At 43.2% G+C, this 12,623-nt stretch overlaps 2 protein-coding genes across 8 annotated transcripts in view; one reads left to right on the forward strand and one right to left on the reverse strand.

Annotated features, from left to right (window-relative positions):
- cep290 (centrosomal protein 290) overlaps nucleotides 1–8,482 on the forward strand; it is a 61,773-nt gene extending 53,291 nt beyond the window's left edge. For 2 of the 3 annotated variants that reach the window (XM_069163127.1, XM_069163128.1), the window contains exons 41-51: nucleotides 587–742; nucleotides 2,129–2,252; nucleotides 4,565–4,699; nucleotides 5,530–5,616; nucleotides 5,698–5,862; nucleotides 5,960–6,082; nucleotides 6,667–6,836; nucleotides 6,926–7,067; nucleotides 7,401–7,474; nucleotides 7,773–7,867; nucleotides 7,972–8,482. In XM_069163127.1, the coding sequence (XP_069019228.1) occupies nucleotides 587–742; nucleotides 2,129–2,252; nucleotides 4,565–4,699; nucleotides 5,530–5,616; nucleotides 5,698–5,862; nucleotides 5,960–6,082; nucleotides 6,667–6,836; nucleotides 6,926–7,067; nucleotides 7,401–7,474; nucleotides 7,773–7,867; nucleotides 7,972–8,216 (1,516 nt within the window). In that variant the 3' untranslated portion in view covers nucleotides 8,217–8,482. Of the gene's footprint in view, nucleotides 1–586; nucleotides 743–2,128; nucleotides 2,253–4,564; nucleotides 4,700–5,529; nucleotides 5,617–5,697; nucleotides 5,863–5,959; nucleotides 6,091–6,666; nucleotides 6,837–6,925; nucleotides 7,068–7,400; nucleotides 7,475–7,772; nucleotides 7,868–7,971 lie in introns of those variants that run through there. The other variant, XM_069163129.1, reaches the window with a different exon arrangement.
- Nucleotides 8,483–8,491: 9 nt separating this feature from the next.
- On the reverse strand, nucleotides 8,492–12,600 carry rlig1 (RNA 5'-phosphate and 3'-OH ligase 1). 5 transcript variants are annotated; one of them, XM_069163136.1, is made up of 7 exons: nucleotides 12,382–12,599; nucleotides 10,690–10,807; nucleotides 10,433–10,528; nucleotides 10,239–10,355; nucleotides 9,891–10,100; nucleotides 9,168–9,337; nucleotides 8,492–8,970 (listed from the first exon to the last, which is right to left on the reverse strand). In XM_069163136.1, exons 1-7 carry the CDS (start codon nucleotides 12,469–12,471, stop codon nucleotides 8,767–8,769), a joined length of 1,005 nt encoding a protein of 334 aa, XP_069019237.1. In that variant the 5' UTR covers nucleotides 12,472–12,599; the 3' UTR covers nucleotides 8,492–8,766. The 5 variants fall into 5 exon arrangements, with proteins under 5 accessions (XP_069019237.1, XP_069019238.1, XP_069019235.1 ...); XM_069163137.1 differs by having other exon boundaries at nucleotides 8,492–8,945; nucleotides 12,382–12,597; XM_069163134.1 differs by having other exon boundaries at nucleotides 9,891–10,355; nucleotides 10,690–10,804; nucleotides 12,382–12,600.
- Nucleotides 12,601–12,623: the final 23 nt, after the last annotated feature.

The raw sequence follows: 12,623 nt of genomic DNA on the forward strand, positions 1-12,623 counted from the left end.
ATGTGTGTAACGTGTGTAATGTGTGTAACGTGTGTTGTGTGTAACGTGTGTAATGTGTGTAACGTGTGTTGTTGTGTGTAACGTGTGTTGTTGTGTGTAACGTGTGTTGTTGTGTGTAACGTGTGTTGTTGTGTGTAACGTGTGTAATGTGTGTAACGTGTGTTGTTGTGTGTAACGTGTGTTGTTGTGTGTAATGTGTGTAATGTGTGTTGTTGTGTGTAACGTGTGTAATGTGTGTAACGTGTGTTGTTGTGTGTAACGTGTGTAATGTGTGTAACGTGTGTTGTTGTGTGTAACGTGTGTAATGTGTGTAACGTGTGTTGTTGTGTGTAACGTGTGTTGTTGTGTGTAATGTGTGTTGTTGTGTGTAACGTGTGTAATGTGTGTAACGTGTGTTGTTGTGTGTAACGTGTGTTGTTGTGTGTAACGTGTGTTGTTGTGTGTAATGTGTGTTGTTGTGTGTAACGTGTGTAATGTGTGTAACGTGTGTAATGTGTGTAACGTGTGTTGTTGTGTGTAACGTGTGTAATGTGTGTAACGTGTGTTGTTGTGTGTAACGTGTGTTGTTGTGTGTTATTGTTTGCAGACTGGAGCAGGAGAGAGCAGCGCTGCAGAGGAAGCTGAAGGCTCGAGGTGTGACGGCCGACCAGGTGGTGGCAGTGAGATCCTCTGAGCTGGAGACGGAGATGGAGGAGCTGAAGAAGAAGAACTCCGGGCTGGAGACGCAGATCATCACCGTCAAGTATGGACCGGCCTTTAAAACCGCTTTTTATAATATTCACTTTATTGTTATAAACTCGTACAATCCTGTTGGTTCTTGGCTGGATTTACATCATGAATTTAAGACTACACCGTGTCATTTCAAAATATTCACTATAATTTACTACTCAAAGGATTAGAAATTAAAAAAAGGTGCAGGAAACAGGTCATAAAAAAGACATCCTGTAAATATTGATTAAAAACATCAGTCAAGAACATTTTTGCAAAACTATGTACAGCAAAGACCAATTAAATCCAGAAATACTCGAATCATAAATTCCTCTGTGAAAATGGAGCATCTCTGAAAGCTCAGTATTAATTAATAATTGAATGATATTCGAACCGGATCGATGAAGGTTCCAGGTCCCCACATGAGAAATGATCATCTGTCCAGAAGACCTTTATAAATCCAGAGATATAAACTCTGATAAACTGTGATATCTCCAGAATAATCCACGTAACTCTACATCTGTATGTTCTGTTCTTCAACAGCAGCAGTTCACACGTATTTATTTTTACTGATGTCTCAGTTTCATGGAAGTCGTTTCATTGTTTAATTTAATCACCATAATGGTTTGTGTTTAGTGTTTTTTAGGCCGATGCTGATATCAATGTGTAAAAGTGTAACAATATCTGGGTCAGTGTAATTACATTTACAACATTAAGTATTTAAAAATATGGCTAATGTGAAACTAGAGCCGGAAGGATGCTGGATCTTCGTGGCTGATGCTGCTACAAATATTAGGAAGTTAAAGAAATTGATATCGATATATTGGCAAAGACATAATAAAAGCAGCCACAGCCGCACGTATCAATGTCCACTCATCATAAGGTTGGTGGTTCTATTCCCGAGTCCTCCTGTCTGCATACCAGAGTCCCATTCACCTTTATCATATTTTAATATTTTATTTTATTGAAACAGTGAATTTCACTGGAAACTAAATAATGATAGAAAACCATAAATGATCATAAAAAATTTAAAAAAAAAACACAAAGACAAATTTCTAAATTGGTTAAATTCAAGATTTCTTTTCTGCATTCTGTTCTTAAAAACCGTTTTCATATCAGACAGAATACACACTAATACCTGTACTAATATCTGTGATTGGACAGTAACGTCCAATAAGACTGGCCAACTGATTGGTGGGACTCCGCTGGGATCTACATCTAAAACAAACATAATCATAACAAACATAATAACAACACGATATTTCAACTTGAATCATGTGACACATCAAGTTTTAATGCAGTTGATTCTTCAGTAATGAACCTCCTGCTCGTCCTCCTCGCTCTTTATAAAAATACAAAACCAACTCTGTGATGTTCAGGAATAATAAGTTCTCGCTGACGGATCGTGTCGACCGTGCAGGCAGCAGCAGGCGTTACCGCGGGACGTCGCCATGGAGACGCTGATGCTGAGGAACCGCTTCCTGGAGGAGAGACTTCACTCCGTAGAGAGCCACGCAGCCAAAGAGCTCCCGTCAAGACCCTCGGTAAGTCATGAGTTCACTCTGAGATCACGACTCGTTTATCAGACCGCTCGTTCGTTCACACTTTTATGTCATTGTGACTGAATATCTGAGTTTTGGACACTAAACAAGTCATTTGAATTTGACTGACAGAAAAGTAATCAGCAACTCTTTTCACAAGTGATGAATCCCTTCAGTTGGTTTGATTACGAAGCATCGTTTCATTCTTCTTCCTTTATATCATCGTGAACTTATTATTTGTTTTTTGGGGCAGATGAAACAGTTCAGTGGACATTTTTTTGACAATTTTCTGACATTATAGACAAAATGAATAATCAGCTCCATCAGAAAATAACTTTTACAGGGTTTGTTTTGCTTTTTTGTGATTAAAAGCATGATTTTGCTGCGTTTTTTTATTTTGTTTTTATTGCGATGCAGTTGGCAGTTTTTCGTTTGTTTTTTTCCCACTCAGTCAAATTGAGAAAATGTGACTTTTTATTTTTTTTATTTTAAGTACGACATAATAAATAGTCCAAAGTAATAAGTAATATGATGATAAGCAGACTGTACATCACAGAAATAGCTGGACATATTTTAGTTCTCATCTCCTTTTAGTTTCTAAACTTAAAGAACCACAAATTACAACAACAACTCAGTTTCAGCTGTCTCATAGAAGTCTGCTACGAGAGTCCTGAAAGTGACGTAGATTCACAAACAGACATCGTGTGACTGCAGTATTTAATACAAACACTACATCTTCTGCATAAATAGGTGCTTTAAATGCTTTTCATATAATATTAATTTAACACATACTGTATCCACAAAAACAAAGTCCTGTCACTTCAGTTTTTTCCTTTTTTTTGGTTAAGCAATATTTGGTTTGTTGTGATGATGAGGAGAAGAGAGGATGAAAAGCTTTGATGATTGTAAGTCATTTTTAATGATGAAGCAAGTTTTGTTTGGAAATGTTTACTTTGTGCTGTAATTCCTCCAGCAGAGTTTCTACTGTAACTTAATGCAGAGAAATAGTTGGACCAAATTACAAGCTCCTGATCATATTGATTATTATTATACTGAAATATCAATTTCTTGGAAGGACTGAATAATAGGAAGATTAATGGATCATTTCAATAATAGTTGGTTTCCTCAGTAGTTATTGGAGTCGCGGTGTCGGAGCAAAAACAAAAACACGTGTTTATGTTGTATAAACTGTATATTCACTGTTTATTTACGGATGTATTTATATATTTATGATCTTTTTATGGACTCAAAGATGTGAATGTTTCACTGTTTTTCTGCTCTAACGACATGAATGCGCTGCAACTTACAGATATGAGAAGACACCTTTATGACAGGTTTACAGCACGTCCTGCAGCCTTCTTATCGCTGCATATCTTGTGACCCTGTTCTGTTCCAGGGAGTCTGACATGTCCGTTTATCTCTGTGTTCATTTCTCTGTACTCTCCTTCCTCCCTGGATTTAACTGGATGACTCCCCTGTGAAGTTAAAGAGCCGCTCCTCTCCGACTCTGAGGAGGATTTCTTCTGTCACATTTGATGTTGAAGACGAGTCCCGCAGAGCGAAGACAGCGAGACGTCCCGTTAGCTCGGAGACTGCAAAGAACGCTGTCGGCCATCGGAGGGCGCCAGACAGAGAAACTCAGACCGGCTGTGGCTCAGCGGAGGATGACGGAAGTGAAGATGAGACGCAAACAGCTGCAGATATTTCAGAAAGTACATCAGACGTCTCTGCTGGCCGTGAAGTTAATGTGTCTGAAGATCAAGAAGATCCACAGAACACGAAGGGAAGTGACACCGAACCTGACAGACCAGAACCACCCGGTGTAATGAAGAGGAATGGAGAGAGCGAGGGTGTCTGTCACCTGGATGGTCCACACACAGATGAGGATGATGAGGATGAGGATGATGATGATGAAGTGGGACTCACATCAGAGGAGCCTCGACAGGCTGAAGAGGAAACAGAGGAAGATAATCCGGAGCAGTTGTGCTCAGCAGATCCAGATGTGGAGTCCAGCAGCACGACGAGCAAACGACCCGGCAGCTTTATCAGGACAGAACGAGAGACTCGAACAGGAGAGAGCAGATCTCTCAGACATCTGAAGGTACTTTTTAGTCGCCTTGCTGAGGTGGTAACGCGTCACCAGTGAGTAGGAAGTGGCTTGTTAGTGTGTCGTGTTTCCTCCCCTCCGCTCTGATCAGCTGTGTAGAGACACTTCATCACCCTGGAAACAGAAAAGAAAGCTTGTTTCCTCCACAGCAGTCAAACTAACGACAACCTTTTATATGGACTCATCCTGTTTCTTTTCTTTCACGCAGACGTCAGGACGAGGCACGGCAGCTCCATCACACCGAGACCAGGACCTCCAGAAAGAAAACCTCAAGCTGGCCTCCGAGAACCTGGAGCTGCGCTTTCAGGTGGAGCAGACGAGCCGAGACGTCCCGAGACTGAAGGTACGCAGAACCTGACGGAGAGACAACACCGGTTCTACTGATGTTTAGAAAGGAGGACTCCAACGTTTTAGAGGAACAAACTTTTTCACTTTGTCGGTTAGAGTCACATGAGGAGGACCAGTCCTCTCCGAAGAGGCTGAAAATCACAGAAAACCGCAACCTTTTATGCATCACTTCCACCGACTGGATATAAAAGAGTTCGTAGCTTCAGGTCTGTAAAATGGTTCCGATCCAGAAGTGTCTTCAGCTGCAATCAAGCCTGCACCTCGTTTTAAAAAGATGTTCTGTGCAGAACATCCATTAATGCAGAGACAAGACTCACAAATCAACTTGCTCGTCTTTCTTGCCAAATATCTGCGTTTGTTCTTTCTTGGCCCAGATCTTGTTGTTGTTACTGTTCCAGCAAAGTCGTTTCACATGTTATTACATTTTCTCCGTTTTGGAAACATGGACTGTTGCAGTAGCCTGGTCCTTCAGACACTTCTGCATCGGACTCATTTTGAATTCAAATGAACACCGCTGCAACCGTTAAAGCAGTTTGTTTATCTTGAAAAACATGTAGTGAATTACATTTCCCATCAAACACACACTGCTGTGAAGCTTTAAGAAACATCGTTGACAAAAAACACAAACAAAGTTGATTTTGCTTTAATGAAAAGTGACTTAATCCATTGCATCATAAAAGTCTTCATAAAACTGTCTTCATTTATTTCAGTATCACAAAGTTTAAAAGAGTTTATTATTCTGATATTTGGCAGAGAGCAACTTGTGTTTTTCCCAAGAGTATTATATTTATAATTTCATCCAGTTTCTCTTTGTGTTTTTCACAGAATCAGGTCGCAGACTTGAAGGAGATGTGCAGCGCACTGAAAAAGGAAAAGGCCGAGGTGGAGAAGAGGCTGGCGCACATACGAGGAGTAAGTTAACGTCAGGCTTTTAGAAGGAGTAACTGAACATAAACCGTACGTCCATCCACGACTTGTCCTGCTCCTCTTCAGACGGGTCAGAGCGGCAAAACCGTCCCAGAACTGGAGAAGACGGTGGGACTGATGAAGAAGGTGGTGGAGAGGGTGCAGCGGGACAACGAGGCGCTGAAGAAGTCCAGCTCACCCGTCAATCAAGACCGAGTCGCTGCGCTGGAGAAAGAAAACGAGAAGCTGAAGGTTGTTTCCGCTCACGTGTGCTTTCACATTCTGTCAGAAGTTTCTCAACTCGTCCGCTCCGTTTCTGTAGATGATCGGAAACGTTGTTCTCTTCCAGACCGACTGTGAAACCCTGAAGAGTCGAAGTGAAGCCGAGCTGACTTCAAAACTGGAATCTAAAACCAAAGGACTGGAGAGAATCGTGATGGAGAACGAACGTCTGCGCAGGGAAATGAAAAGGGTGACGAGGTTTTTAACGTTTTAATTTAGAGATGCAGTGATGGGATTTAGTGACATCTAGTGGGGACGTTGGAGATTACAACCAACCCTTCTGAATCACATACTATTTACTTTTACTTTTATGACATACTTCAGCGACTCTTAAAATGTCCCGTTGCATGTGGTATGTGTACAGCTGGGTTAGGGTTAGATATATATATATATATATATATATATATATATATATATATCTATAGTATCTAATAAGCAGAACAAACACGACATCTGAGTCTCAGACACCTTCGCCACCAAAGCAGGTGGAGCTGAGACGGGACGGTTCACTGAGCTGCAACGTCCCAACAGTTTGATCTTGTCGTGAATCTTTGGCCCGAACTGGGACGTAAAGTTATGAAAACTATTTAGAATTTCAGGTGATTAAATATGAATTGGATCCTCCTACGTTCTACACACGGAACCTTTTAATACATCAAATAAAATAGCATGACGCAGGTATTTAACAAGTGTTTTAGTTTGACGTCAACTGTTTTTTTGTTTATAAAAGAAGTTTCTTATTGAAAACCCTCTGAATGTTTCATGCTGTAACAGGAAGCGGAAGCTGCAGAGAGGCTGAGAGTCACCAAGACGAGCGTGGAAGTGGCCAACGCGAAGCTGGAGGCGGAGCTGGAGGAAACCAAGCAGAGACTGAGGACAGCTCTGTCCCGACCGATCCCCGAGGGCGCCGACAGTAAGACCTGGAGGAGCTCCGTGGTGACCAGGTCAGCTCTCACATCCGAAACATGTTTCTGTTCAATCACCAGCAACGACTCCGTTTACCTCCGACAACGTCTGTGTCTTCTGTCTGCAGGATGTTTGAGAACAAGATGAAGGAGCTGGAGAAGGAGCTCTCCCAGAAGACCCGCAGCCTCTCTGAACTCAAACAGCAGCTGAAGGAGGCGACGGAGCGCGAGGAGCGAACTCAGACAAGCATCCGGCAGCTGGAGGATCAGGTACACCTTCACCGGTTTGGGTTGACCTTCACCGGTTTAATAACCGGGATCGGGTTGACCTTCACCGGTTTGGGTTGACCTTCACCGGTTTGGGTTGACCTTCACCGGTTTAATAACCGGGATCGGGTTGACCTTCACCGGTTTGGGTTGACCTTCACCGGTTTGGGTTGACCTTCACCGGTTTAACAACCACAACAACCAGAAGTCACACATTAAACAGCCAGACGGACTAACGTGTCTCGTCATGAAGCAGTCTTGTTTATTTCTGTTCATCAGCTCTTGATCAGCTGCTGTTCCTGTTCTATGAACGTTTAACTGAGTTTCATTTCTCAGGTTGACATGTTGAAGAAGTTTCCTACAGCAGCAAAGAGTGAAGCCGGACTGAGCAGGGAGTTCCAGGCCATCAGGTACATGAAACCATGAACTCCACAGGAGGGTTGACGAGCTCATCCCTCTGATATACAAGATGTACGTGTCGGTGTTGAATGATCGAGATTCATGAATGTGTAAAAATCACATTTTCACAGGACAGTTTTCTGGGAATCGTTTAGACGACAGAAGTTTTGGAAAATACCTTAAAAGTGACTTTTCACCAAACTGTACTTTAATATTGAGAGTTGGATGAATGATAAAGAAGCTGTGTGGATGTAAACAACCGTCTTCACCTGGTTAGTGTGAATAACGATAACGTTGGGGTGATGTCAGGATGCTGAACGCTGAGCTGGAGAAGGAGAACGAATCACTGAAACAAAGGATGAACGAGCACACGGAGAGGTACGGAGACACGACTTCCAAACCAGGTGAGACCTCAATAAACGGCTTCTTCAACTTCCTGTAAACTTAAATCAAATATGTTAATTGTTTGGAAGAAAGAAATCACTTCTGTTGTGTTTTTTTTAATCAGATTACGGGAAACTGAAAAACCGTCTGCAGGCAGCTGAAAGTGAGAAAATCAAACTTCAGGCGGAGGTGAAGCAGCTGAAGAGGGAGCTGGAGAACTTCGACCCGACGTTCTTCGAGGAGATCGAGGACCTGAAGTACAACTACAAGCTGGAGGTGAAGAAGAACGTCCTGCTGGAGGAGCGGCTGAAGAAGGTGTGCGATGAGTTCGGGGTTCAGGCCGAGATGCCGAGCGTGTCCATCAGTTAACTCGTCCTCAACGCTGGCATCTCAGTCCAGCACATTTTTACTGCAGTTTACAATCACATTCAATTCCTCAATTAAAGTCCTCGCAAATGAATCCAAGTAAAGTTGACCTTTTTACAACAGAGCGACTCAGGCAGCTGTTTCTTTGTTCATGTTAATATTAACTTCTTTGTTTAGCAATGTAGCTCCTTATGTAGCATTTTATATTGTTTCTCTGTATTTGCCAATAAATAAGCTTTAATTTTAGATTGTAATAAAAAAAGAAATGAGTTCAATCCAAACGTGTACGTTGTTTATTCTTCACTCAGCAGCTGTAACATTCAGTATTTACAGGATAGAAAAGAAACGTCACCTTTTATATGAAAGCAGTTCTGTAAAGTGTGCTGAACGTCAAACTTTCTTTCAGTCACGGTGAAGCTGATCGCTGCAACTCGCTGCTTCCATGGAATAACTTAAGTGTACAAACGAGGAATTCTTTAAATCACTTCTTCTGGAATTACTGAAAATCCGTCTTGGGAGTCGGAGCGCCGTCCTCTCCGTCTGCCTTCAGGGCTCAAAGCCGACGTCCTTCAGCCGGCCGAAGCGCCGTCCGCTCAGAGCCAGGAAGGATGCGAACAGGTCCTTCCTGCTGTTGTAAGCGTCGTCCGTCCCGCCCGCCCGGATCACCACCGGTCTGTCCCCGAGGCAGGTGTCCCCGTCCGGCCAGCGCAGCCCCAGGTGGTGCCGGTGAACCTGCCGACACGGCAAACAGAGCAGCCTGAAGTCACGGCGGTCCGACGGGCTCAGAGCCCGACAGCATCTCTGTATAAACCACTGAACCTTCATTTAAATACATAACGAGTGAGACAATCATAATCATAATCATAATTATAATCATAATCACAATCATAATCTGCCCTTCAGCTGAGACACTCATAAGAAGTTCATGTTGACCAGCAGAGGAAGTCGTCCCACCTTCACCAGCGTGCCGTCGTTGCAGTGCCACACGATGCCCTCGACCCGGCCCGCCGGACTCTCCTGGAACCAGGAGCACAGCTGCTGGAGGTCCACCGGGGGGGGCGTCCGGATCCGAACGCTGCCGTGGGACACCAGGCAGTGGACGGGCTGCTTCTTACTGCCCAGTCCTGTTGGAGGAACCACGGTGATGTCACACGACCAGGACCGTAGTTTTAGATAAACCGAGATGTCTGTGAAAGTACTGGAGTCATAATTATGATTATATAAGTAGCTCCGCCCCCAGAGATCTGATTGGTCAACTGAACATTTGGAACGAATCATCATGACATCACTTCCTGTTCATCACTAGAACTATAACTCCACCTCCTCAATGGGAACATAGAATTAGAATAGAGTTTCATATATGTAATATAATGTAGTTTCTATTTGTTATAGGTCTGATGTTACTGATTGTTTTCCAGTTGTTAGTCAAACCCATGTGTTGCCATGGAAACAGATGGCGCTAACAAAAAGTTTTACATTTTGAGTGAATTGCTCCACAATATTTAGATTACGTGTTTTAATTAGTCTGAAACTTGTATAATCAATCAAGTTTAATATTGCTTAAATATATTTGGACTCTATGTTTCCTCTCCAACCAGCTGGTGACAAAACAATCAGTTCAAAAAGGAAACCACACTTCCCTCTGGACGTAACCATAGAAACGCTGGATCACGGTACCGTAAGGGTTTCCGTTGACGTTGGTTCCGATGAGCTCCAGCGTTTGTTCCTGCAGGTCGGCCAACGGGACGACTGCGACCTCCAACACGTCGTCGTCGTCGTCGTCGTCGGAGCTGCCGGGCCGTAGAACCAGAGCCGACCCGACCTCGTAGTCCACCACGGAGGAGTGCCAGCAGTACTGCTTGTTGTCCGCCTCCACCGGAACCCAGCCTGCACGGTCACCGGGACAGAACCGGTTCAACCCAGACCTCCCACGGTTCCTCACACTAAAGCTCATCATGTGATGGAAGTACATCTCCAATGTGTTCTTTGCGTTACTTCTGATCCATATAAAGCAGAATAAAGAACCTGGAATGTGTCCGTGTTCGTCGGGAACCGGGAGGCCGCGGTGATGTTGGACTCTGTGAGCCGGGATCCACGTCTCCGGTACCGTCTTAAAATCCTCCTCTACGTTCCACGAGAAACCTGAAGGACAACCGAGTGTAAATGTCTAAATATATAATGAGAATATGAACATTGAAGGATGAAACGTGTCCGTCCACCTTTACAGCTGCGGTGTGCCTGCTGGTACTTTCTGAACCTCTTCTCTGCCTGCTTGTTGGGTTTCCTGTCGAGTCGAGCCCAGAGGACCGGCTGCCCTGAAGACCCGGAGACCAGAACATCATATTTTCAACAGTTCAGAGGTTTACTGGCCTTTTGGAATATTTGTCTCGCACTCAGACGTCTGTAGATGGTCCAGATACGAGGGTCTGGTTCAGGTCTGGTTCAGGTCTGGTTCCGACCCGGTGGACCTGCTCACCTTGGTGAACTGTAACATAACAGCAGGTGCCGTCCAGTTTCTCTGTGGCGAGAGCACCGTCGACGTCGGCCTCCCGAGCGACCGGGTTCACGTTGTCGGTGGCAACGACCTGGAACTGCTGCAGAGGAACCAAACAAAGGCTGAACATTCACCGATAACATATTCACGTATTTCATGATATATATTAGTCAACTATAACATTATTAATCCTATCGGTACTAGTCAACTATAACTATTAATCCTATCGGTACTAGTCAACTATAACATTATATATACATATATAATATATAATAATATTATTAATCTTCTGTTGCTTTCCTACTTAGTCTTACATTAAATTATATTCTATTAAATATATATTATTGCTGACTACCTGTAGATGTTTTTGTTAGTGATAAACGCCCTATATTAATAAAGTAACTACCTAACCTAACCTAACTAACATAACCTAACCTAACTAACCTAACCTAACTAACATAACATAATTAACCTAACTAACCTAACCTACCTAACTAACTAACCTACCTAATCTAACTAACCTAACTAACCTAACCTACCTAACTAACCTAACTAACATACCATACCTAACTAACCTAACCTACCTAACTAACCCACCTAACTAAACTAACTAACCTAACTAACCTAACCTACCTAACTAACCTTAACTAACCTAACTAACCTAACCTACCTAACTAACCTAACCTACCCAACCTAACTAACCTACCTAACCTAACTATCCTAACCTAACCTACCTAACTAACCTACCTAACCTACCTAACTAACCTAACCTACCTAACCTAACTAACCTAACCTAATTAACCTAACTAACCTAACCAACTAACCTAACCTAACTAACCTACCTACCTAACTAACCTAACCTACCTAACTAACCTACCTAACCTACCTAACTAACCTAACCTACCTAGCCTAACTAACCTAATTAGCCTAACTAACCTAACCAACTAACCTAACCTACCTTAACTAACTAACCTAACCCACCTAACCAACCTAACCTAACCTACCTAACCTACCTAACTAACCTAACCTACCCAATCTAACTAACCTACCTAACCTAACTAACCTAACCTACCTAACCTAAACTACCTAACTAATCTACCTAACCTACCTAACTAACCTAACCTACCTAACCTAACCTAATTAACCTAACTAACCTAACCAACTAACCTAACCTACCTAACCTAACTAACTAACCTAACCCACCTAACCAACCTAACCTAACTAACCTAACCTAACTAACTAACCTAACTAACCTAACTAACCTAATTAACCTAACTAACCTAACCAACTAACCTAACCAACTAACCTAACCTAACTAACTAACCTTACCCACCTAACTAACCTAACCTAACTAACATAACCTACCTAACTAACCTAACCTAACTAACCTAACCTAACTAACCATCTTACTGTCCTGGAGTTCGTTAGGTCACCACGTGAGAGCATGACGTCACATGTTGTTGATCACCTGTAACGGAGCAGCCCACCTGACATGCTACCTCATGAAGCTAACGCTAACAACGAGAGGGAAATAAACACGGAGGCATGAGCCGGAAGTGCAGTTTAACATTCTCACTTCAATTCCACTGAAATAAATAAAAGTAATAAAAGTTGTTGTTGTAGTAAACATGACGCAGAGTGGAGGTGCTCCGTGCTAGCGGCGGCTGAACCCACCTGACTCTCCCGTTTTCTGGACGCTTCTTCCTTCACGTCGGTCACAAAAACACACGCCATCTTCTGCTGAACGGATCCCAGCCGCCGCATCGTGCCGGTGTCCGACCCGCCGGTACCGTCCCGGTTCCCGGTGCGAGGAGCGGAACGTTTAGCAGCGCTTTGGTTTGGGAAGTTGCCGTGTTGATGACGTCACGCACTTCTTCTTCTGCTGCTGTATATTTTGTCGGTTCGACCCTTTGAGG

The sequence above is a fragment of the Embiotoca jacksoni genome, unplaced genomic scaffold (assembly GCF_022577435.1).
Source record: "Embiotoca jacksoni isolate LCO1_2020_lvr unplaced genomic scaffold, fEmbJac1.0.p SCAF_3, whole genome shotgun sequence".
Classification (NCBI taxonomy): Eukaryota; Metazoa; Chordata; class Actinopteri; family Embiotocidae; genus Embiotoca; species Embiotoca jacksoni.